Consider the following 22,963-nt stretch of genomic DNA (forward strand, 5'->3'; position numbering starts at 1 on the left):
GTTTCTTCCTCTTATTTACGCATTTAATAGGTAGGAAAATTAAACTTGATTAACATATCGATGCGTATCGATAATATATTTGCGTGAATGATATTAACAGTGAATTATTACAGAAAAAGTTTTATTAATCCATATAAAAAGTAAGTGTAATATCGTGACTTTTCGGGTTTACCGGGCTTCGGGCTTTTAGCTACGGCCCGGGCCCGAACGAAAAAAGCCCGTTTACGATTTTTAGGCCCGAAGCCCGTGGATTTTTTGGAGAGGCCCGCGGGACACGAAGCGTAAAAAGGCCCGTGCACAAGAGTCCTGACAAGACTTTTGATGCCAATTTTGTCAGGATTGGACTAAAAACACTGAAGATATACTAGAATAACATGATATATACATATTTCAACTCTAAAGGCAGGGACTGGGAATCGATTTTAGAACTATGGTTTCTTGGTAAAAACATCTCAAAATTCAACGTAGATAACGAATTTGGGTTACAAATTTTAAATTATTTTTGGCCCAACAGCCGAGTTGATATACCATGTCTGTCGGTCCGTACGAAGGCAAGATCTCAGAGATGATAGGAGCTGAGCAGTTTTTGGACGAAAAACTTATTTTTGGGATATCTCACCCAATCTTCAAGGGGATCATGTCTTCGGCGTCCCGAACGCCATCTAAGAGAATAGCCACAGGGTATCCTACAGTCGAATGTGCTCGACTGATTCACTTTATTTAATAAACTCAAAAGTTGAATTGAGTTAAAATAATCTAATTATTTATTAAAAACATGTAGCGCTGTACTTAGTAAAAAAAAAGAGGTGGGAAAGGATATAGTTGAGATCCCGACCATAGGATACCCGTTACTTATTTCAATATATATAAAAGTACTTTAAAGAAATTGATATCTAATAAAAACTACTGCATACTTTTAGGTGATTGTATCGAAATAATAACTTTATTAATAACTTTGGTTAGCTAATACTCCCGTTCTAGTTGTCCGATCTTGCTGCGGTTAAGCTAAAAACTGTGGGTGTGGTCGTTTTTCGCGATTTGCGGATCGTAGGGATCGTAGGCCAAATTTGGTTGCTGTACCTCTTATAGTCTCTGAGATCCTTTTGTTCATACAGACAGACAGACGGACATGGCCATATCGAGTCGGCTAATGATGCTGATCAGGAACAAATATACCTTATAGGGTCGGAGATGCCTCCTTCTCCCTGTTACATACATTCCAACGAACACAATATACCCTTTTACTTATTTTTTAAGTAGCGGGTATAAAAAAAACAAAAACAATAAAATTGAAGATCTAAGATTTTTGAGTAAAGTAATTTATGCTCCGCTGTTAAAATTTTTTTTATAATGTTTATACGGCCTAAAATCTAAAGTACCTATAGGAATAGAAAAAGCAATGATAGTTTTGTAAAACTACTATATCCTACTATTGTACAGAAAGTTCCCTTCTGCCCCATCTAATAAAAGCCTTGTCATGTCAAACATTTCTGTATTACGAAATCCGTCATGATTTTGGTTTCTTGGTATCGTGACGTGATAACTTTAACAGGTGGCCTTTTCTTTTAGGATCTGACAAAAAACGAGACTATTTCTTAAGGTTTGCTGACGACGCTTCATGGCGTCTGATGTCAGACAACTTGTACTTGTGGTTATATACAATGTACATACGACACTCAACACACACTATGTACAATACATTTATATGTATACTCGAACGAGTATATAATATTCACATTGTGGTCTTGTGGTCTGTTCGGACAGCCAAAAAATGTGCTCTTGTTCTGGTCTAGAGCAGAAATTTATCAAACGGTCATGATAATACCTAACGAACCCAACCCATGCTCATGCCTATGTCTATGTCTATGTCTATGCCGTCTGTCGCCGACGTACTCGTATATGCTAGCCAAGTCTACAAATAGACGGGGTATGTGCCTGCTGTGCTCCGTGTACAATTGTACTAGCTAATTAGCTGGCTTCTTGATGACGGTTGCTCTGCTCGCTTTTCATTTGCGAGTGGACATGTATTCAATTGTATTGTATTCATTCAAATTAGTAATTTCTAGTTGAGCAGACGCACCGCTGAGTATTGAACAAACGCACTAATAAATATATAAAAATATATAATAAGGATCCCAGACCTATATACAGGTATATATAAAAAGGATTGGATATGCACGTCAGCCACAAAAAGAAGTCTCGAGCACGTAATCGACCCAAAAACAAATGTAACCGATCCGATGTCTTACAACTCGAGGAAAACGTGCAGGAAAGTTCTGTGCCTATTTCCGACTCGAATGTCGTGGAAGCAACTGACCAGGTCGAGTCGAACAACAGTGCCATCTTCGTGATACAGAGGCTACTTCGCAAGAAACTGTTGGCCAAGAACAATACATCGAGTACATCGGCACCGCCCAGCTCCACACTAAGGAACGTCTTAACGCAGCCGCAAACAGTTCCTAAGGACATTAAAAAAGAAGAAGTTAATGCGCTTCTCAAATGCATTGGAAGCAAATTGCAAAAAGGTTGATAAAATATTAACGTGAAAATAGCGCCGATAATCTTATATAACTACACATGCTTCTAGGTGCCGGAGGCGAATTGCCAACGGAGGCGCTTTTCAGCAAGCTGGGCCAGATGTTGAGCACGGCGCCCTTAAGTGATACCGTTTGCGGCTCCGGATCCGGATCAGATGACGACGAGGCAGAATATATTGAGTACATATACAAGCCGCGGCAATATTTCATGTCATCGCTGTGCAACGTGAGTATTGTCATCTTGGCATCAGTCCCAGCACTCGTATCTCTCAATTTAAATAAATAAATCGGAATTTGCAGCACTGCAAAGCGGATCTGTGTGGCAAGCAGCCTCTTCCCTGCAAGGGATGTGGCCTGATCTTCTACTGCAGCGTTGGACACATGCGAGACGATCAGGAACATCGCCAGCTCTGTTACGGACTACGTCAGTTGGTTGAAAAAAATGGTAACTCTTACATACAATTTTGTGACGATATGTGTGACACGGTAGATGGTGACATGGTAGACCCCATAAGGTCGATTTATGCTTTTTCTATACCAACTAGTCACTCCGCTTTGAAGCTATCTTTATGACACTTGGCACAGGTTCGTCTTTTTGGATTGGATCCCTATACCATTATTGATGTGCTAAAATGAGCGGCCAAAAATCAATCTTTAGTGCTAAAAACTATGTTCTTTTTTTAGCTTTCTCAACTAAACTTACACATGCTGCATATGACAGTAGCAATTATTTCACATATAGTAGCTGTCTTATGAACGATCCATCGAAACCTGAGAACAAGAATGTTGGTTGTTTCTTGAGATATCTCAACCAAACTCTCAGTTGTGTATTTGCTATTGTTTTATGCGTCCTGAACAAGCAAGCGACATTTTCCGAAATATGTATTGTTATGAAAATGTGTTTATAAATACCAACAGCATCTGCACCCAAAATATTTAATCTAAATTATATATATTTACAAAGATATTGGCCTATCAATTATAACGTAAGCAACAGACGGCACACGAAACACGACACAAGATGTTTAAAAAAAACTCTCCTGTAAAATTTGCTTTTTGTCGCTTGGGTCTTTCATGCAAATAATTATCAAATCTTCGGCGTGCCGAAGAAAGTGTATGTTTTTTAAAGATGCAGATACATTTAATTGCGTATACTTTTAGGTCATGATGTCTTTTATAGAAGCGGCGATTTTAGTGCTGAACAGTTTCGATCTTACCGCATTGTTTGCATTCGGCAATTGGAGCAGACCATTAATCGATCACTAACGGCTATTGAACAGGAAGTTCTTCTCTTTCCGCTCATCTGCAACCATGTGAAGTGTCGGGAGCATCGATATAAGCGATTGAAGGCGTGTGCCCGGTGTGGTGAAGTGGCCTTTTGCAAGGATAAGCCGAATCATCTGAGTGATTCCCATGCCGCCTGGTGTGACACATACAAGCTCTTCAAAGAATTTGTTATGCGACAGTTTAAATTTGGACGTCTGGAACCACCGTTGCCCGATGAGATCCTCAGGGAAGCGCCCGTGTCCTGCTCAAATACCAAGCAGATAATCAAAAGTCTAAAGTTTAGTAAGTACATATTAGTTGTAGATTCCCTACACGAAATTCCACAAATAATATCAAAAACACTATAAAGCATAAAGCATGGTTTCTTCAAACAATTTGATTAGAGACTTCAGACGGTTCACTATGGCGTATTTCAGGAAAGTACTTGGCAAAATCAATTTTGCGTTGTTCCGTTTAGCAAAAATTTGAATGTGGTTCGATTGAGAATTGGTTCTAGTAATTTATACAGAAAGTTTTATATTTGTAGTAAATTTCAAAGTTGGGTTAATTTTCAAAGAATTTCTGAACTACAGAAAATATGCGTTTTAAGTGCAACTTTTGATCAGTATATCTTATATATCAGTATATCGAGGTGAGGTTTGGTATCAAACTTTTTTATTCTTTAAACTGACTTATATTTAAAAGTAAGATAAAAAAAAAATTGATTCAAATTTAATTAAAATTTTTTTTTTCTTTTTGAGGACATTTTCAACTATATTACTATTTCTTTTATATAAAGTGACCATAGAGAGAGATTAATTTAATATATGTATATCTAGAAATATTTACCGCTCATTTTAACATGAATTTGTGTTTCCTTTTTTTTCTTCTTTAATTTGGTCTCTTTAATTATTGCTTTTTTAATTCTTACACATGTATTGGAATTCGTATTCGTTTTTGTTGATTTATGTAAGAATTATTTATTAAATACTTTCATTTATAGATGTGGGCGATGAATGCGAGTTTGCTGCACTCACTCAGATTTCGACAGGACCTTTGACAGCATTTTATGCATTAAAACTCTGCGACCGTCTGGATGCCGAGCAGCTGACCATTCACTTGGTTGGCGCGGAAATGGAGTTTGAGGTTGATGTGTTTCAGAAGTGGGAGATATTCCTACTTCACATTCTGCCAACAGTCAGGACACTGCATGTGGTCTTTGTTGGGCCAGAGTTAAACGCTCACAAAATATCTCTTGAGCAACTTGCAAAGATAAGGTACGGATAATACAAAACATATTTATTATTTACTTTTTTCGAATGATTTTCTGATTTTTTCCTAGATGTTGTCGACTGTGTCGCAAAGCACAACGCACGGTGGATTATTATTTTGAGAACCGTCTTTATCATGACTATTGCTCAGAGACAAGCTTTAAAAGCCCAGACCTAGGTAATATATATTTGTACTTAACTTTTCCAATAGTCTTTTGCCTAATCACACTTTTTTTAAACAATTAGTATGTTTTTTCAACTCGGGACTTTATCGAGCGACAGGATATGCTTTGGAGGATACCTGGCCGGATACCATACAAGCATCCTTGAATCTGAAGTGCCCTGTTGTAGTAACATCTTATACTAAATACGAAGCCCCACTGGATATGAGCCATTTCATTAATCAATCCAATCGTAAATTGAACGTTGTTCTTCCGCCCACCACAAACCCCTTTGGATCGGAAAAACCAGAGCGTAATTTTATATCTGACGATGATGCTCCTTTTATGTTTAAGAACTTTCAGTGCTTCATTGTTGAGTGAGTTCCATTTGTCCAAATTGTCTATTTCTCATCAAACAAATTTTACCGTTTCGATCAAAGCAATTTTATTATCCAGTAAGTGTATATGCTGGAAATAAAAACAAAACCATAAGTGGCGCATTTATGTTTCAATTCTTTTTTACTTTATTAAGTCGACGTACATTTTTTTTATTTTTTTATTAATTTACTTCTTATTAATGTTTATTAATTTGTTGTTCGCCACCCTCGGGCTGACGAACACCCAACTTTTGTTAAAAGATCCCCAATAATAAAATAATAATTAAAGTAATTTGGCGCGTGAAGTTTTTTCACAGTTTAGAATCGATACTTTATTCCTAACGATTATTAAAAATAAAGACTACCGATAAGCTTATCGACATCGATAATAAGAATAAATTTTTTTGTCTAGCTATTTTATAGCTAGTTCTGACTATTTTCAATGTTTGATTGCTAGAAATATTTGAAATTGCTATTAGTCGGGAATTTGGCTATTTTAATCAATGCAAAAGTGCACGCAAAAACAAAGTTTGATGCTTTTCAGTCATAAACAGCTACTTTTTCCTCTAATAAATTGGCAGCACTGCCAAATACAAAATGTACAATACATTTATAGTAGCCGGCCTCGGATCTCATAATAAAAGCTGGGAAGTTTTATGTCAAATTGTATTCTAAAATATGAAATGACTATTTTAAAACTTTACGAGTTTTGCAAATATCTTTCATATTAAATTTAAAACAAGCAATCGTGTGATTCAACGGACTGCTTAAGATTTTAATTGAATAATTAAAAAATACTGAATATATCGACCCACCACCACTATTAATCGTATTCATCGCTCGATAACGTAATCTATCGAAAACGAATCTACCAACAAAAATATTTTAATAGTACAAAAAAAACAACGCGCGAGTTTTGCGCCGCAATTAAGAATTTTAAAATAATGAATATGAATGATTGTGACTTTAAGGATCTCCGCTCAAAGCTCGATGTAATGGGTTTTACCCAGACATTGCCTGTGTTAGCAATACCTTTGGTTGGTGCTATCTTTGGCGATTTAATAAAAACAACAGAATGCCTTCGTGATACAAAAAGACAAGTGGCAGATCTCTTGGAAGTAAGTGTATCTTTTAGTTTTGTGTAGCGTATATGATCTTACTCGTTGTTGTTGTTGTTTTTGTATTAGGAGAGAAACTGCTGGGAGCTCGGAGTTGAGCCGTACAAATGCGACAACTCGCGTTTACTGGCCGAGTGCAATGAGCTGCACTTACAGTTTCTGAAAGACCGAGAAGATTACGAGTTGCGACTTTGTGGTAAGTACTCTTATTTAGTGTCTTTATATTATTGACTCATTCAGTTGTATTCCTGTAGAGATGGAGCGACGAATACGCAGTCTGCAGACGGACAGGGAACACTTGCAGAGCCACAATGCTCAGCTGCAGGGCCAACTGGACGCATTTTTATCCAAACAGTTGATGACAGCGGCGACTGCCAAGCGAACGCATCCAGGATCCTTTCAGCAGAGTATGCTTTTAACTTCTGCACATGGAGAATACTAAAATGTATGCATCTTTGCAGCTAAAAAGCCATTTATATCCACTGTTCGCTCTGGAGAAGTATTGCCAGCCGTGATGAGTGCTGCTTCACACTCATCCTTAAAGTGCACCAAGTGTAGTGCCGGAATTGTTCAAAAGACATCATCTACCACTAAAGACGGCATCGCAATAACGCACATCAATGGATCAGAAGAGATTGATAGGCTTCAAAATGATTTGACTAGTGCCAGTGAACAGTTGGAGTTCTATAAGCGCAAGGTAGAATCGCGGAACCGAGAGATACGACGATTAAACGACCTGCTCGCTGGTGGTCGTCCGCCGGCAGCGTTGGCTAAGGATTGCTGTTACAAGGATGTAGGCACTCTTTCACAGGACATTGATCTGCTTCAGCGCGAGAAGAGCGAGTTGATGGCTCAGGTTCGCGAGTATCAGGCCAAAATGCACGATGCCATGCAGCATGCTTTGCGGATAGAAGACGACAAACGGAAATTGCAATCGAACCTGGACGAACTGAAGGAAGCCGCATTGCAGGTGGAGCAACAAGCCAATTGTGAAATAGATGCTCGTGAACTTGAGCTGCGACAGATGCAAGCCGAGCTCAAGCAATTGCAAAAGATTAACGATCAACGAGCCAAGGGACAACGTCTTACTGGCGGATTCGACGCGTCCACTGATCAAAGTCAGAATGATAAACGCAAGTTAAATGAAAGGCTAAATGTCCTGACGCGCCGTGAGGAAGAGTTGCAGACGATTAACGACAAGCAGAAGAGGAAGCTTCTTAAAATGCAAGACAAACTGCTGGAGCTGGAAAAGGAGCTGCGGGAGCATAATAACACTGCCACCCTGGACGAGGAGAAGATTCGTTTAAGGTCTGAGCGGGACTTCTTCCAAAAGGAGTATCTGCGTCTCATGAGCAAATCTGGGTCGGACAACGAGATTGCATTTCTGCATGCCCAAATCAAGTCAAAGGATGAAGATCTGCGCGCCTTGCGCTCTGAATTATGCATAGTGTCCACTACTAAGCTGCACTTATCACCTAGAAAGGGAGATCAGTGCGATAGCTTCCCACAACTTACGGCCAGCAGCTCCAATGGCAGTAGTAATCGGAGCGAGTGTGTACAGGCTGCAATCGGGCGCGTGGAGCGTGAACGCGACTGTGCCCGCTCTGAACTCGAACGCATCCGCTGCGAGAGAGATACACTTCGCGAGAAGCAGCTAAGCAGCGTACAATTGCACGCCGAGGAGCTACAGACACTGCGATTGCGTAATGAAGAGTTGCAGAATCACATACGCCGACTTGAGCTCGATAACCGGGAGTTAAACTCGGCACGTGTTCCCGCTGAAACCCACAATGTGTTCCTGAAGGAAGATGTGGCACAACTCAAACAACGTATAGGATCACTACAAACAGAGATTGAGAATCTGCGACGGGAGAATGGACAAATTACGTGAGTGTTTTTGAAAAGCCTGAAACTCTGAGGGAACTTATATTTCTTTTACGTCTGCTCAACAGATTGATCAACGAGCAGAATGAACGGATTATAGCTGATTATCAAAGCAAGCTCCTCATTGCCGAGCGTCAACGACAAAAGGCAGATGTGCTCGTCAGCAGTCTGGACTCCAGTCGCGAAACCAATCGCAATGAGGTTACACAATTGCGCACAGAAATTGCATCGCTGCGCCAGACCTATATTGCCCTGGAGCATGAAAAGGATTCGCTTCTGGTAAGAGCGGGAAGCTCGCGAAGATTAAAATATCCATCCTAATTAATCTATCGATCTGTAGAACCAATTGGATAACAAAACGGAGCGGCTTTTTAAATTGGAGTTTGAAATTAAAGATTGTAAGCAAAGACGGAATACACTGGAGCAAACGGTTAAAGACCTGGAGTCACAAGTTGAGTAAGTAGGCATTCTATCTTTACATGTGACATTGGGGTTAATTTCAATCAAGTTTTTATTAATTGAGACTACGACAGACTACAGACAGTAATATTTAATTTAAAACTTAAAAAAAATTAGTTATACGGAGTTACAGTCGAGCATTCTCGACTGTCGGAGACCCCGTACTTACTATGGAAAAAGTTAAGACTGATAAAAATTCAAAAATATTCTGCTCACTTGACGCCGTTGCAGAGCACTGTATTACATTTTCGACTACTTGTTTCAATGGCAGCAATATGATATAGTAAACCGATTTGAACTGGTCAGGATGTATAAAACAAACTTAAAAGCATATTTTATCAGTTTGTTAACGATACCTCATTAAACAAAAAGTTTTTCATACTAAGACTTTCGCCAGATCGGTCCTATCACAGCTATATGATATAGTGGTCCGATTTGAACCAACTTTGGTCAGGATACATAAAACCAAGTTAGACACATATTGTATCGGTTTGTTTACATCTTAAAAAACAAAAAAATTGTTAATACTAAGACTTGATTTTCGCCCGATCGGTCCTATGACAGCTATATGATATAGTGCTCCGATTTGAACCAACTTTTGACAGGATATATAAAGCCAATTTTTATTTGTATTCTATCATATTGGTAACGATATCTCAAAAAATAAAAAAGTTTTTCATACCAAGACTTGATTATTGGCAGATCGGTCCTATGGCAGCTATATGATATAGTGTTCCGATTTGAACTAACTTTGGTCAGGGTATATAAAACTAATTTAGATACATATTGTATCAGTTTGTTTACGACATCTCAAAAAACAAAAAAGTTGTTCATATTAAGACTTGATTTTCGGCCGATCGGTCCTATGACAGCTATATGATATAGTATTTCGATTTGATATATGATACAGTAGTCCGATTGAAAAAAGAAACAAGCTTAATCTGCCTGCAATATAGAGGAAACTACATAACAAGCTTGGCGTCTCTAGCTCTTATAGTCTCTGAGATCTATTTGTTCATACATACAGACGGACATGCTAATGATGGTGATCAAGAATATATATACTTTATAGGGTCTGCCACGCCTCCTTCTGCCTGTTACACACATATTCGTTAAAACAAACCCAATAGACCCCTGTGCTTTTTTTAAGTGCGAGGTCTAAATATGAAATCATCGACTTTTACGATACTTCATTTGTGATATCAATAACGAAGTTTGATGTTATTTGTTGAATATGTTGTGCAGAATGCACAAATGTTTTGTAGTATTGATAATAATTGGTGATCTCACATTCCTGCAACTGTAACAATAGATTAAAGTATTCACATATATAAGCCTTTATTCATATTATCTACAGTTGACTTAAAAATTTATACATTAGCTGGTGTAATACATTCATGGCACAATCTCTCATTCGTGGCACCTCTTAGAGCCAAGCATTGGCTGCGAACGTTAGCCAAATATATCTAAGAACCACCTAAAAGGAAATGAAACGATTAAATCGATCGATCAGATAGGATGCCACCATTAACAATTAACCATTAACAGCATGCAGCATGCAACATAGAATAGGAGAAACAACTAAATAAATAGAGATAATCGTAAGAAGAGGATTCTTGAGGATTCTATAGATCAGGCAATAGTATCACATTCATTCCGTTTAAGAGGCTGGCAAAGGATAGATTAGAATAGCACTAATGCAGGTGGTGAAAGAGGAGTCTGAAGTTCACTGAAGAATTTCGAGTTGTGTCGCTCGTTGGTTAAATACCTCGCCAGGCTAACGCTGGGTGCACTGCAATTGTGCGTGCCGCCGTGATCTGTCTCGGCCGGCGTGTAACCCGGCCGGCAGACACATTTGGCTCTGCTGGCATATCCCAGGAGCAATGTACCATTGTTTGGTTGCGTTTTGAGCGGCTCCAGCCACTGGCCGGCACCGCAAGGTCCACGCGTGTATAGTTTATGGCATTGGCCATTCATCTCGACCATGCCAGGCGTTGCCTCGCAGATGCTCTTCTCCTGCTCGTTGCTGGCAGAGCACTGTTGGTCCAGATTGGTAATGACGCCCGAGCAGCCGCACATGCCATTGTAAGAGATCCCATCCAGCGACGGTCTGGCTGTGAAGTCAAACACGACCACCTGGTGTAGAGAGCAGGGGCCCTGTGATCCAATTCTGTAGCAGGAGTCTTCGGTGGGGAAGTACAGACGATTCTTGCCGCAGAAGTTTCGTACACACGAGGTACCATTCACCAGAAATTCATTGGCTGCACATGGTCCACGTGTGTAGAGGCGATAACACAGACCATCAGTCCAGGGCACATATCCCTCCTTGCACAGGCACTGGGCGTGTGGCAGGAACTGAAACGTATTTGGCTCGTGACTCGACATGGGGTCGGTATCGTCGGGTATGCGAAAGATGTGGCCAGGTGGACAAGGACCTGGTGTGTCTGCAAGAGATGCTCGAGTTACACTTTGGAGTTACACTCTGACAGAATCTTACCCAGCTCAAAGCACATTTGTTGTGGGGCGTGATAGTGGGGCAGATGTCGCTGGCAGTCGCAGCGTCCTCCGGGCAGGAATATGTGACCCGGGGTCGAGCAGGGTCCCTTTGTGTAATGCTCGTAACAGGAGTCCTCCACTGTGTAGTAATAGGGACCCAGTTCCCCCACAGAGTCGCAGCGACACTCGGCCAGGCCATCCTCGTTATGCATTAGAAGCTTTCCCGGAATGCAAGGACCCTTGGAGTGATTCGGATAGCACTTGCCGTCTTTTGGCCAAAAGAGCATTCCATCGTCACACTGCAGAGGCCGCTTACAGCTTCCCCAACGGTTGTCAGCCCTGAAATGTCAGTGTTACTAATCGGTATTGTTGTTGTCCACTTGATTACCTCTTGGCCTGCTCCGGAATGGGCTGGAAGTACTCTCCGCGTGGGCACGGACCCCGCTCGTACAGGGTATGACATGCGTCGGTCAAAGCGCTGAGAGCTGTGCCCGGCGGACAACGGCACTCGGCAGTGGGAACATCCTTGCGTTTGGCACTTACTGGTGTTGGACTCAGCTCCATGGTGTCGGGGCATGGGTAGCCAAGTGTGAAGATCTTAAAGCACTTCTTGAGTGGCGTCCAGTAGAGTAGTTGCCATCCACCAGCCATGCTGGCGCAGGGATTCTTTGCCGGATCGCTCCAAGGTGGCGGCACTATTCCCGCGGATGCCTCATGCTGCGTCAGCAAGAGCAACAGGCAGGTCAACATGCTGCTTGCAGCTTGTAGCGCCGCCCAGCAGACCAACAGCTTCCGTCGCTTCATGCGGATCACAGCAACAACAGCAATGACAACCTGCGAATTATACAAATAATTGTGAAGGGAATTACATTTACTTCTATTGCTTTTACGCTTATTGAGCTGCACCATGATCGAAACGCTTAGATTAGCGAAAATTAATCCTAGCAAGCGTAAATATCAAAATGTCAAAACAAAATTTAAAAGTGCATGAACGATCTACAAAAAGTAACCTTGGTATGAAAAACTTTTGTTGTTTTTGAATATATTTAAATTAGAGATGTCAATCCAAACTAAACATTAAATTTATAAATGGATTTTAAAAGTCGAAAATGCAAAAATCTAAACTGTCAATCTATCTAAAAATTTGACAATAAATTGGGTATTAATATAAGTAGAATATAGCTCTTATCTCTTGGATTTATTTATGGATATAATTTAAATTAAATTTTAAGAAACACTTAACTGTTTTTATTTTTTTTTTTTTTGGCTAATTGGGAATAATTTATATAGACAAGTATAGGAAACAAAACAAGATCAAATAAATTAAACTACAATACCCCACTCTATAAAGAGGCCGATAATTAATAACAGTCAGTTGATTTTTAGGGATTCACCGTCGTAAAAATATCCGGATGAATTCGTAGACTTAATCAAATTCAAAAACACTTTTCATACTCGCTATAGCCAAAAAAAAACCTTAAGTGTCCCTTGTCTTTTTGGCGGGGATCATAGCTTTAATACGTTTTAAATTAAACGTATCTTGTAAAATTTTTTTTTTTTTAAAAAGTACTATTTGTTTATTTCGTTTTTCTCTTTGAAAGACAAATTTTTTTGTTGGTTTCTTTCAGACACTTTTGTTTTGTTTTTAATACTTTTCATTTTTTTTTTTTGAAGTGAGCATACTGTTATTAGCACCCTTTGATTTTAGTCATATTTGATCCACCTTTTTAAATCAAAAGCCAGGTTTAATATTAATAAAACCGACTATCAACACTCGATTTTGCCACAATTTACACATTTAAGATGTGACCTTTTTTTTTTTGGCAAATTTAACCGTTTTGCCCATAGTGCGCTGGCGCCTATTTCAATTTGCCTGACGGTGTTCATTAAAACGCATGATTGATGAATTTTCAATTGTGTTTGCTCGGTCCATGGGTGATGGCGATATTATTTGGGAGAGTAAAGCCGACCTCCCCCTCACTAAGTAATTTGTATTGAGTGCGATCTTAAAGCGAGTCCAATTTAAATTAGCCAACCTGCAGGCCATCGTTTTGGCGATTTACAAAAAACAAAAAAAAAACAAAACAACAACCACAACAAGGCAAAGGCAACAACCAAAACTAAAAAAACCAGTATGCGGTCGTGCGCTGTTAACCATGACCTAAATGCACATTTATCTTGACTTCTTTTGCGGCTTGATAGCCCATAAGTTGGGCAGAAATCTTCTGTTGCCCATCTGACTCAGATCTCATAATCGAAGGCGCCCAACTTTATGTAATCCCCCACAACTGTGGACTTGCATGCGGCTTGTGACGAAACTAGCGGCAACTGGAGGTGGTAACCAACCAGCCAACCGAGTTGTGCTGAAAAAGCGTGCAACACTTTGCACTAGTTCCCCACATTTGCAACCGTTGTCGGCCCCGGGGCTGGGCTCTGCAACCAACAGTGGACAGATGGCGGACAGACAGCAGGCAACAGGCAACAAGCAACAAACAACAGTGAACAGACAACAGACAACAGCTGCTGCCTCGACTATAAATAATGCATTAGGCTAACCGCAGTTACCGCTGCTTTGACTGTTTTTGGGTTTCTTGTCGATTGTCGATTGTCGACTGTCGACTGTCGTAACAGCAACAGGTTTCCTAATGCCGCAAAGCAGCATCCTCTGCCTCATCTTTTTCGTTTGGCCTAAAGAACATGGCCATAAACTGCACCGACTTGGCAGTCACATATAAATTTCGTTTCGTTGTTTCTTTTGATGAGTTCATAACCTTCTTAAGTTATATACACGTATACTCGCATGATATGTATGCTTGTATATGTGAACTTATAAATATAATTGACGCACAGACACCTTTTGCTAATTTCTTGTTAAAGGCTACACACTCGTCTCGTATTTCCAAATTCGCGATCACACTTTGCTCGGGGCAATGATTTCGTATTGGTTTAAGTTTGATTGTGAATTCGAGTCCGCCCGCAATCAAACGATATCACATTCGAGACGCAATCAGAGGTGGCAATGTCCGATTCCGAATCTGAATCCCAATGCCAATTTACACATTAAGCAGAACTGAAGACAACCCGAAACGCGATCAGACCACTAAAAGCGACCATTCGACTGCGTAGGTAACTGACGTCTGAGCTCTGGTTTGCGTTCAGACCAACATTGAGATCGGGCCAGGTAAGCGGTCCACGTTTTACTCTCCACTTCTCTCTCTTTCTTTGCCGCTCTCAGTTCGCACACTCTTAGCGGCAACTCTTTTGGCTCTCTTGAATGCCCAATGTGTTTCATACGATTCCCCATAAGAATTATGACTTGGAATACCAAAGTTTGGAAAACTAGAATTAGGGTCACAAAGCTAGTAAACTTATTATTAAAATTAGGAAAAACCAATATTATGAAAATATGTAATTAAATCAAACGTTTTTTCAAGTATCACGGTTTTTCGTAACTTTAAAATTAAAATATTGAAATAATTGTTAGATCTTAATTTGTATTTAAAAAATTATAAAAATTACGGTCCCTGACATTTATCGAAAGTAAAGTAAAATCGGCTCATATACATTTCACATGCAAATGTATCTATTTGAGAAAAATATTAAAAATTATATAACTACTGAGCAACATTCGCACAACGAAATAAACTAGAATATTAATATTTGACAAGGAAATTCGAACCATCAGAAGGCAAAACACTAATATCTTTTTATAATAGTGAACTAGATTTTTCTGAATATTTTTATTCTTATTGATTATATTTTTTAATAACCTAGCTGTAATTTCTTTATTTTAAAATTTCTAGTTGTTGCAACCGTTTTTTTTCTTTCTTTGGTTAATTAACAATTTTATTTTTAGTGTAATTGTGTTTTTTTTTTCAATTATTCTAATTTGAATATTCGGAATTCGTATGAGGTACCGTTTCTTTCGATTGGGCATCTTGTGAGTTCAGCCTTTTAAAGCTCACCAAATGCATTTGAGATTTAGTCGGTGTCCAAATGACTGACACACGGCGCGTCGAGTCGTCTAGTCAACATGATGGACATCGATGGTCGTTGGCATTGTTGGACAGTCTGAGTCAGACCATGTTTGTATAGTGTGTGGTGTGTGGTGTGTGTAGAGATGTTTCACAGGGCCGCGCTTTGTTCTTGAGCTTCAATCCGAATTGCGGATATGTGTGGACGTGCCTAGCATGTGAATTCGTTGGCCGCTCTTTGAATGTTTAGCAAAAGAGCGAACATTATCAAGTTCCCCTACAAGTTTGTTGCTTAAGTCTATTGACATGACCCCGCAACAGAGACGAATGGCCGTGAACGTAACAACGTATGTATGTGAATGTGTTGAGGCGGACAGACGTAAAAGGAATCTTGCAGTTATGTTTCAACTTTGAGAACTCATATATTTAAAACTAAACATTTTGTGCTTTCAGTAAATTAACCTCAAGAACTCGTCAACGCGACTCTGAATTGAATGAGACATCAGCGGAAAGTAAAACTCTACGGCAGCAGATTGTGGCACTTAAAGCGAGTCGCGATGAGGCAATTGCGGAAAATGGGTAAATAGCTTATAAAAAAAATTACATTAGTTAATGCGGACACAGCAATTGTATAAGTTGCAGGCTTGTGTGTCTCATCATTTGCTAGTTTTTATTCATGTGATCGTTTTTAACATTAACACATCTTACCAATGATTTGTTTGTAACACCAACAGACGCCTCACGGACAGATTAAGCGACGCACAGGTGGAATCCAAAACACTGCATAAGAAGCTCAAGGATTGCGAGCAGCAGGTGGCCAATATGAAACAGCAATTGCACAAATACGTTGCAGAGGTGAAAAAGGCCGAAGATTTGCTAATGACTAAGGTAAACTCTTTGCATCTATTCCAATTAGTTTGTAAGGCATGCGTATTTGAACTTTCGAGTTAATGCCGACAGGTGTACTTTGTTTTAAAGGAAAAAGAGCGTGAGGAATTGCTGGATCACTATCACAGTCTGACACAAGATCAAGTCGTCTTGGAGGGAAATAATCAGAGTCTGGAGTGCGAGGCGACGGAGTTCAAGTGAGTGGAGTAGTTGAAAACAATTACAAATCTGATGATATAACAAAAATATGATTACAGGCGTCAAATTTGCGAGCTGGAATATGAGGTGCACTCACTGAAGGATCAGCTGTATAGCCGGCAGTGCACAATTGACAAACTTAATACGCAGTTGACAGCCGCTAGTGCTTCTATTCGATGCTTGGAGAGGGAGCTTGAGAATGCACGTGAGCAGAAGATTGAGCTTGAAGTGCACAAAGAGCTCTGTGACAAACTGGACGTTGAAAAAGATAAACTCAATGCAGAGCTAAATGAACTAAATGAAATACACAAGAAGGTGAACTTTAAGGCTCAACAACGATACTAATGCAATGCAGATTGTAGAATGCTCGTTAGCTTCATAAAAATGTGTGCTTTGTATACTAACATTAGCGTTTAGAGTTGCATCTCAGTTGTTACTCGCATTTCGATTAAAATTCGTTTTTGAAAACCCAATTGCAGCTAAAACAAGAATGCGAAAAGCTGCGCAACGAACTGCAGCAAAAGTCCATGCTAAATCATGTTACCACCGAAACAACCGGGCAAATGTTGGAGCGGATACGCGGCGAACAGCTGAGACAAGATGACGCTGAAGTAAAAGCCAAAAATGAGATGGAACGATTACGTCAGCTGCATGAGGCAACTCTGGTAAATATTCCACTTCAAAAGTCAACTCTGCAACGATTTCATTTCAATCACTTATCCCACACAGAGAGAGCTGCAAGAGGAGCGGGAGCGTTGTAACACGCAGGAACGTCTTGCCACTGAATTCGAGAAACAGGCACGAGAGTTGCGACAGAACCTAACCGAGGATCGCTTTTGTCAGGCGCGCTCCAGGGAAATAAGTCCCAAGATTCCGCCAAAAACGCTGTGAACTAGATCATGGCTTCAGACTTGTATAAAATGTCATTTATTTTGTACTGTGTACATTGCACTGCCTAAGCTTGTTTTGCATTTATGGAATTTAATATTCTACATATTTACCTATTGTATTTTTCTACTCAAATATATATTTTATTTTCGACATTAATTTTGTACGGTATACAAGCAATATAAAACATATATTCAAATTAAAGCTCAACAATCGTATTTATTTATTGGCCGACTCAAAGCGGCCAGCGTTAAATAATAATCGCGCATGCATGGACATCCCTTGAACGGCGGTATATGCTCAGTTCTGGATTCAGTGCATGATAAATAATCCTCCTCGTAGTTTGACTCATTACATGTAAACTCTGCTGTGCTGCTTGTTCCTGCAAAACATAAGAAAGTCAGTCTTCTATTTAGGTATATGATAGAGGGAGTCCACGCTAGTGACGAAGGGAGCGAAAGGCGACTAGCAATGTATACAGGAACAATGGAAAAATTTGCTACGACTGTTTGCATACATAGAAACGAACACAGTATACCCTTGTACTGAACGAGCAACGGGTATAAGATTTTAATAAATTTTTCAATTATCCCTACCATCATTCGAATACTTACTGCAAGAGTCAATTAGAAAAGAACTATCATCCCTTGAAAATTCCTCATACAAATTGTCCAATGGTATAGTACAATCTTCGTCATCCTCCATGCTGAGGGATCTTTCCCAATCGATGACCCTACGACAACTCTTAACTTTATTGATCTGCTTGCTAGTTCCGCTTTCATCTTCAAATTTCACCGAGCGCGTTCGTTTCTCACGACCTGTCGATTTGGTCGGTGCCAGGTGTGTTCTCGAGTCGAGATCCTTTTTATTCCCACGTTCGGGATTATTGTTTTGGTAGAACAGCTGATCGTTGTTCTTTGGAGATTCATTGTGCAATGTAAGATCTGGAGAATTGTCTGCTGATCGATTAAAAGTCCTGTTGGATGCTGTCGAAAAACTGTACATTTGGCGTCTTTTGGAATCCAATTGCAGACTTAAGTTAGGAGAACTTTCTTCCGATCGATTGAAAGTCCTGTTAGATGGTGTTGGAGAACTGTACACTTGGCTTTTTGGGGAATCAAATTGCAGATTAAGGTTCGGAGAACCTTCTCCCGATCGATTGAAAGTCCTGTTAGATGACATCGGAGAATTGTACACTTGGCTTTTTGGGGAATCCAATTGTAGACTAAAGTTAGGAGAATTTTCTTCAGATCGATTGAAAGTGCTGTGGAATGCTGTCGAAGAATCGTACATTTGCCTTTCTGGGAAATTCGATTGTTGACTGAAGACGGGAGAATTTTCTTCCGATTGATTTGATGTCCTTCTAGAGAACGTCGGAGTATTGCTGACTTGCCTGGAAACGGCTGCCTTGCTACGGCCTTCCCCTTCATAGACTTCATTTCGAGGAGAGTCGCTCATGACACTCAGTTGAGTATGTTCTGGAAAACTAAAAAGTTCTTCAACCTCTGAATTCTTTGGCGAACTAAAGTGTTTATTGCGATGCATGCTTTTGCTGCTGATAGAGTGTCCTTCATATTTTGGACTAAATTCTTGAGAAAGCAATTTTTTTTCTGCTCGCTGCACAGGTACAGAAGATAATGGATCGTCACGCCCAAAGACTGTGGATATCGAACGGATGTAAGGCTCAGATTGATATTTCCTTTCGATCGTTGGAGACTGTGATTCGAAAATAACTTCAATACTCTCGACTTTTTCGGTAACAAACACACACTGGGATTCACTGGATCCTTCGCCAGCTGCCGTTTGGCATGACTGGTGACATAACTGGTGACATGACTGCTGACATGACTGGCGACTCATTGACAGTTTTTCTTGGGAGCTAAGACTGCAATTAAGTCCAATATCAGGACCAGACGCACATACTGCATATTGGACGCATTCCTTTGCCACTTCTTGGCTCTGGCAAAGTGACATGGATCCCTGAACTGCCTGACGCTTTACAGAGAAAGTGCACTTTTTAAATGTATCCTGTATCTGAACTCTTCGTCTATCAGGTTGGCTACTCTGTAGATTCATGGGTTTTTGTTCTTTGATTGGAAGTGAATCCTCCAAGGTAGCTTCTCCTGCTGAAGATGATTCTTGAAGTTTCTTCACTTGCAGCGGTTCTGGGGAAATTACTTCTTGACTGATCTCAGCTATAGTCAAGGGTTCTGGCTTTATTTTAGATTCCTTTGATGAGGAACTCAACTCGGGTGACTCTGCTGTCAGTTTTGTGTATGTGGGGTGTGTTTCCAATTCAGAACTTATTGGACTTGAATCCTTTTTGGCCGTCTTTTCATGCTCCTGCTTGTACATCTCCATATATTGACGGTGTAATCGCAATTTCTCTAGATCGGAGTAGTCGCTGTCGGAAGTGACCTTCTCAGTTTTCGCATGTTCTTTAATTATCACTTTTCTTGTTTTCTTGGGTTGAGGTTTTTTTAGGGAAACTTTCATAACTTGTTTTTCATTTTGGGGTGTTTTCTTTGTGGGATTCTTTGAGGTGTTTCTGTTTCTTTTGCCATCAGAGGGTGCAGTTCTGGACTTTAATTTTGATCGACGTTCAGCAGCCCTCGGACTCGGAGACATACCACGACAATATTCCTCGGTATTCAAGTCAGTAGTTCGCCTGGTGGCTGTGGCGGGGGGACAGGCGCAATATGACGGCACTTGTTGATGGAAAACTGCGCCCATTGAATACTGGTAACACGGATTGGGTGAGTATGGCACAGACATTGCTGCGGGATATTCGTAGCACTGACAATATCCCGGATAACAATGGCTTGTCGGACCCTGACTATAATCACACTGATAAACTGAGCTCGGGAACGGCATGCATTCGTTATATCCATAGGTACAGCCACCACCCATCCGTGTATTCTTTCGTGGAAGTCTTGGGGATTTTCGATTCGAAGGACTCTGATCGCGAATCGTCTTCTTAGGATCCTGCTTCTGATCAGCACCCGAATTCGGGGAGGATGTTACGCGCATAGTGCGAAAATATGGACGAGATTTGTCTGAATTTGGCCAGGAATACTTATCATTTTTAGCTTCTAGATTTATGGCATTTGGAGTCTCTTTATGGGAAATGCCAGGATATTTCTCCGATTGACTTTGAAGTTTTTTGGGTTGCTTCGTGTTTCTTGTTTCTTTCTCTTGAAGGAAACAGTCGCGAAAATTCTTCAATTTGTCTATTTCATCCTCAATTTTCTTGTTGAGGGTTTTCACCTGGCGGCTAGTCTCGAGTATTCTGGCATCGCCCTGAGAAGACGATGGCTCCTCGGGCTCGATGGCCACGTGACGCCTATAAAGCTCTCGAACCTGGGTCTGCGTATTCCTTATAAACACATTCCCACGACCCTCGATCGATACATGTTCCTTACGCTCCAAAAAATAACTATGACCTAAAAATAACGAGATATTATTAGGAACATTAGGTACATAGATTATCTTTCAGATCCTACCAGATTCTCGCCCTCGTCTTTTATTTTTGTAATCCATTAAAATCCTTCCCTTATAAAAATATATATTTTGAAATATATATTTTTCTTGCTTCTGGTATGTTTTTCAGTTTGTTTGCTTTTAGATATATGTACATATTTGCAAAAGATACTAGATAGTATTGTACGTAATGTGTTATATGAAAGTTCTTGGCAGAAAATCGACAAATATGACAGAAGAATGTCCCAATTTGAAGAGGGATCGTCTAGATTTGGCCTTAATATGCCCGATTCATCGAGAAAAAGCCAATCTGAGAGTTCAGTTAAAATATATCGAAAGACAAAAGTTTTCAGACTAAATTTTAATTGGTGTTCGATTATTTCTGTGGCAGCTATATGATAGATTTATTTGAATATGACATAATTTCGTCGACATGTAACAATGAGTAAGAAATGCACATTCATATCGAGTTAATGATTCTTTTTTGCGTAAAGATTTCATGAACATAACGGTCTTTTTGCAAAAATATCGTAGGCGACCAAAAACCAAATTGTTTATGATTATCGTAAGTCGTGTGTCGCTATCTTTATAATTGACAGACCAATATCTCTGTAATGAAATTTGGGTGCAAATGCTGTTGGTATTTATAAACATTAGGGTGCATCGATTTATTCGCAAAAAAGAAACCATAGTTCTAAAAACAGTTCCTAGCCCCCCTTTTGAGTTGAAAAATTGTGTGTGTTTAAATCGAAAATTATGTTTCAAGAATAATTGGTCCTTTAATTCTGAAAGTTACAATTCTTGGTTAAAATATTACAATTTTATTTTGGCACATACAAATCGATGCACCTTAATGAACATTCCGAACTAAGTTCGGAATACTGTCACTTGCGTAATTTTTGCGATTAGGGTTGATATCTTTTCGAGCCCTATTTTCATAAATAACGTAAGCGCCAAAAACAATTTTACAGAAGAGAGTTTTTTGAGTTATCGTGTAGCGGGTTTCGTATGCCGTCTGTCGCTTACTTTATAATTGACAGGCCAATATCTTCGTAAATATATAAAATTAAAATATAATATTTTGGTGCAGATGCTGTTGGAATTAACAAACACTTTTGCATAAAAAAACAAATTTCAGAAAAATGGCGCTTACGTTATTTTATCTCGTTATATTCTCTTTAGAAAGATTTCATCCTTTTACTGCAATTGAAAAGCTACTGAATAAATAACCGGAAATTTTTTTTTTTGAGTTAGACAGTCTTGAAGTAAACGATATTTTTTTGTATTATTATTAAATTTAATTCTTGGAAAATTATAACAGTTCTGTTGCCATATGAAAAATTTGTTTTTCTGTTAAAAGCGCCATCTCTGAATAAAACTTATTGCCAACATCTCCCACATTCCCTCAACTAATATCCATGACACTTATATATCAACCACGAACCATTTCACTGTTTCCAGTTTTTCACAAGCATACCAACAGATGGCGCTTTCAACCATTAATTTGCAATGTTATTGAGTTACTGTTAACACGGAAATGTAACGTAACATAACAGTTTGATGTAATCGAAATGTATGTTAGTTAACATTTTAACAAGGCACGCAACTTATATTAAATTTAAGCAATTGATAATTCAAAATTAATGTTAATTAAATACAATAGATTAATCACAAGTTACACATTTCAATTATGAATTTATATCTAATTAGATAACAGTCTATTATTTTAAAGGATTGACACGCATCACGAAACATTAGCCAGCACCAATGAGAGTGAGCTACCGCCACCTACCGCTTGTTTGTGAGAAATACTTGATCTATATTTTAAGCAAAACGTTTCTACCATCGATGTAAAAATTGCTCGACACTTTATCATGGTCACATTTGGTACATTTGTACCAAAAATTCTATGTTTTTACTCGTTGGTACACTTTAGATGAATTAAGTCAAAATTGTACATTTGTTG

The 22,963-nt window shown here is 39.4% G+C and overlaps 4 protein-coding genes across 5 annotated transcripts; 2 read left to right on the forward strand and 2 right to left on the reverse strand.

The window, feature by feature from the left end:
* The first annotated feature begins 1,977 nt into the window (after positions 1-1,977).
* On the forward strand, positions 1,978-5,739 carry LOC117787627. Its single transcript, XM_034626199.1, has 7 exons — positions 1,978-2,525; positions 2,588-2,763; positions 2,838-2,982; positions 3,699-4,106; positions 4,807-5,080; positions 5,146-5,252; positions 5,321-5,739. Exons 1-7 carry the CDS (start codon positions 2,174-2,176, stop codon positions 5,614-5,616), a joined length of 1,758 nt encoding a protein of 585 aa, XP_034482090.1. The 5' UTR covers positions 1,978-2,173; the 3' UTR covers positions 5,617-5,739.
* Positions 5,740-6,526: 787 nt separating this feature from the next.
* LOC117787650 (centrosomal protein of 135 kDa) lies at positions 6,527-17,670 on the forward strand. Of its 2 annotated transcripts, none has more exons than XM_034626228.1 (12): positions 6,527-6,730; positions 6,800-6,926; positions 6,985-7,137; positions 7,192-8,617; positions 8,683-8,893; positions 8,955-9,070; positions 15,997-16,122; positions 16,278-16,431; positions 16,504-16,628; positions 16,689-16,944; positions 17,109-17,294; positions 17,359-17,670. In XM_034626228.1, the coding sequence occupies exons 1-12, from the start codon at positions 6,557-6,559 to the stop codon at positions 17,518-17,520; spliced, it is 3,216 nt and encodes a 1,071-aa protein (XP_034482119.1). In that variant the 5' UTR covers positions 6,527-6,556; the 3' UTR covers positions 17,521-17,670. The 2 variants fall into 2 exon arrangements, with proteins under 2 accessions (XP_034482119.1, XP_034482120.1); XM_034626229.1 differs by having other exon boundaries at positions 16,522-16,628.
* On the reverse strand, positions 10,387-12,373 carry LOC117787651. Its single transcript, XM_034626230.1, has 4 exons — positions 11,958-12,373; positions 11,571-11,908; positions 10,842-11,517; positions 10,387-10,550 (listed from the first exon to the last, which is right to left on the reverse strand). The coding sequence occupies exons 1-4, from the start codon at positions 12,371-12,373 to the stop codon at positions 10,526-10,528; spliced, it is 1,455 nt and encodes a 484-aa protein (XP_034482121.1). The 3' UTR covers positions 10,387-10,525.
* A 46-nt stretch (positions 17,671-17,716) lies between the features above and the next one.
* LOC117788544 lies at positions 17,717-21,057 on the reverse strand. The gene is made up of 3 exons (XM_034627329.1): positions 21,021-21,057; positions 18,132-20,960; positions 17,717-17,899 (listed from the first exon to the last, which is right to left on the reverse strand). The coding sequence occupies exons 1-3, from the start codon at positions 21,055-21,057 to the stop codon at positions 17,724-17,726; spliced, it is 3,042 nt and encodes a 1,013-aa protein (XP_034483220.1). The 3' UTR covers positions 17,717-17,723.
* Between the last annotated feature and the right edge of the window lie 1,906 nt (positions 21,058-22,963).

This window comes from Drosophila innubila (genome assembly GCF_004354385.1).
Source record: "Drosophila innubila isolate TH190305 chromosome 3L unlocalized genomic scaffold, UK_Dinn_1.0 0_D_3L, whole genome shotgun sequence".
Taxonomy (NCBI): Eukaryota; Metazoa; Arthropoda; class Insecta; order Diptera; family Drosophilidae; genus Drosophila; species Drosophila innubila.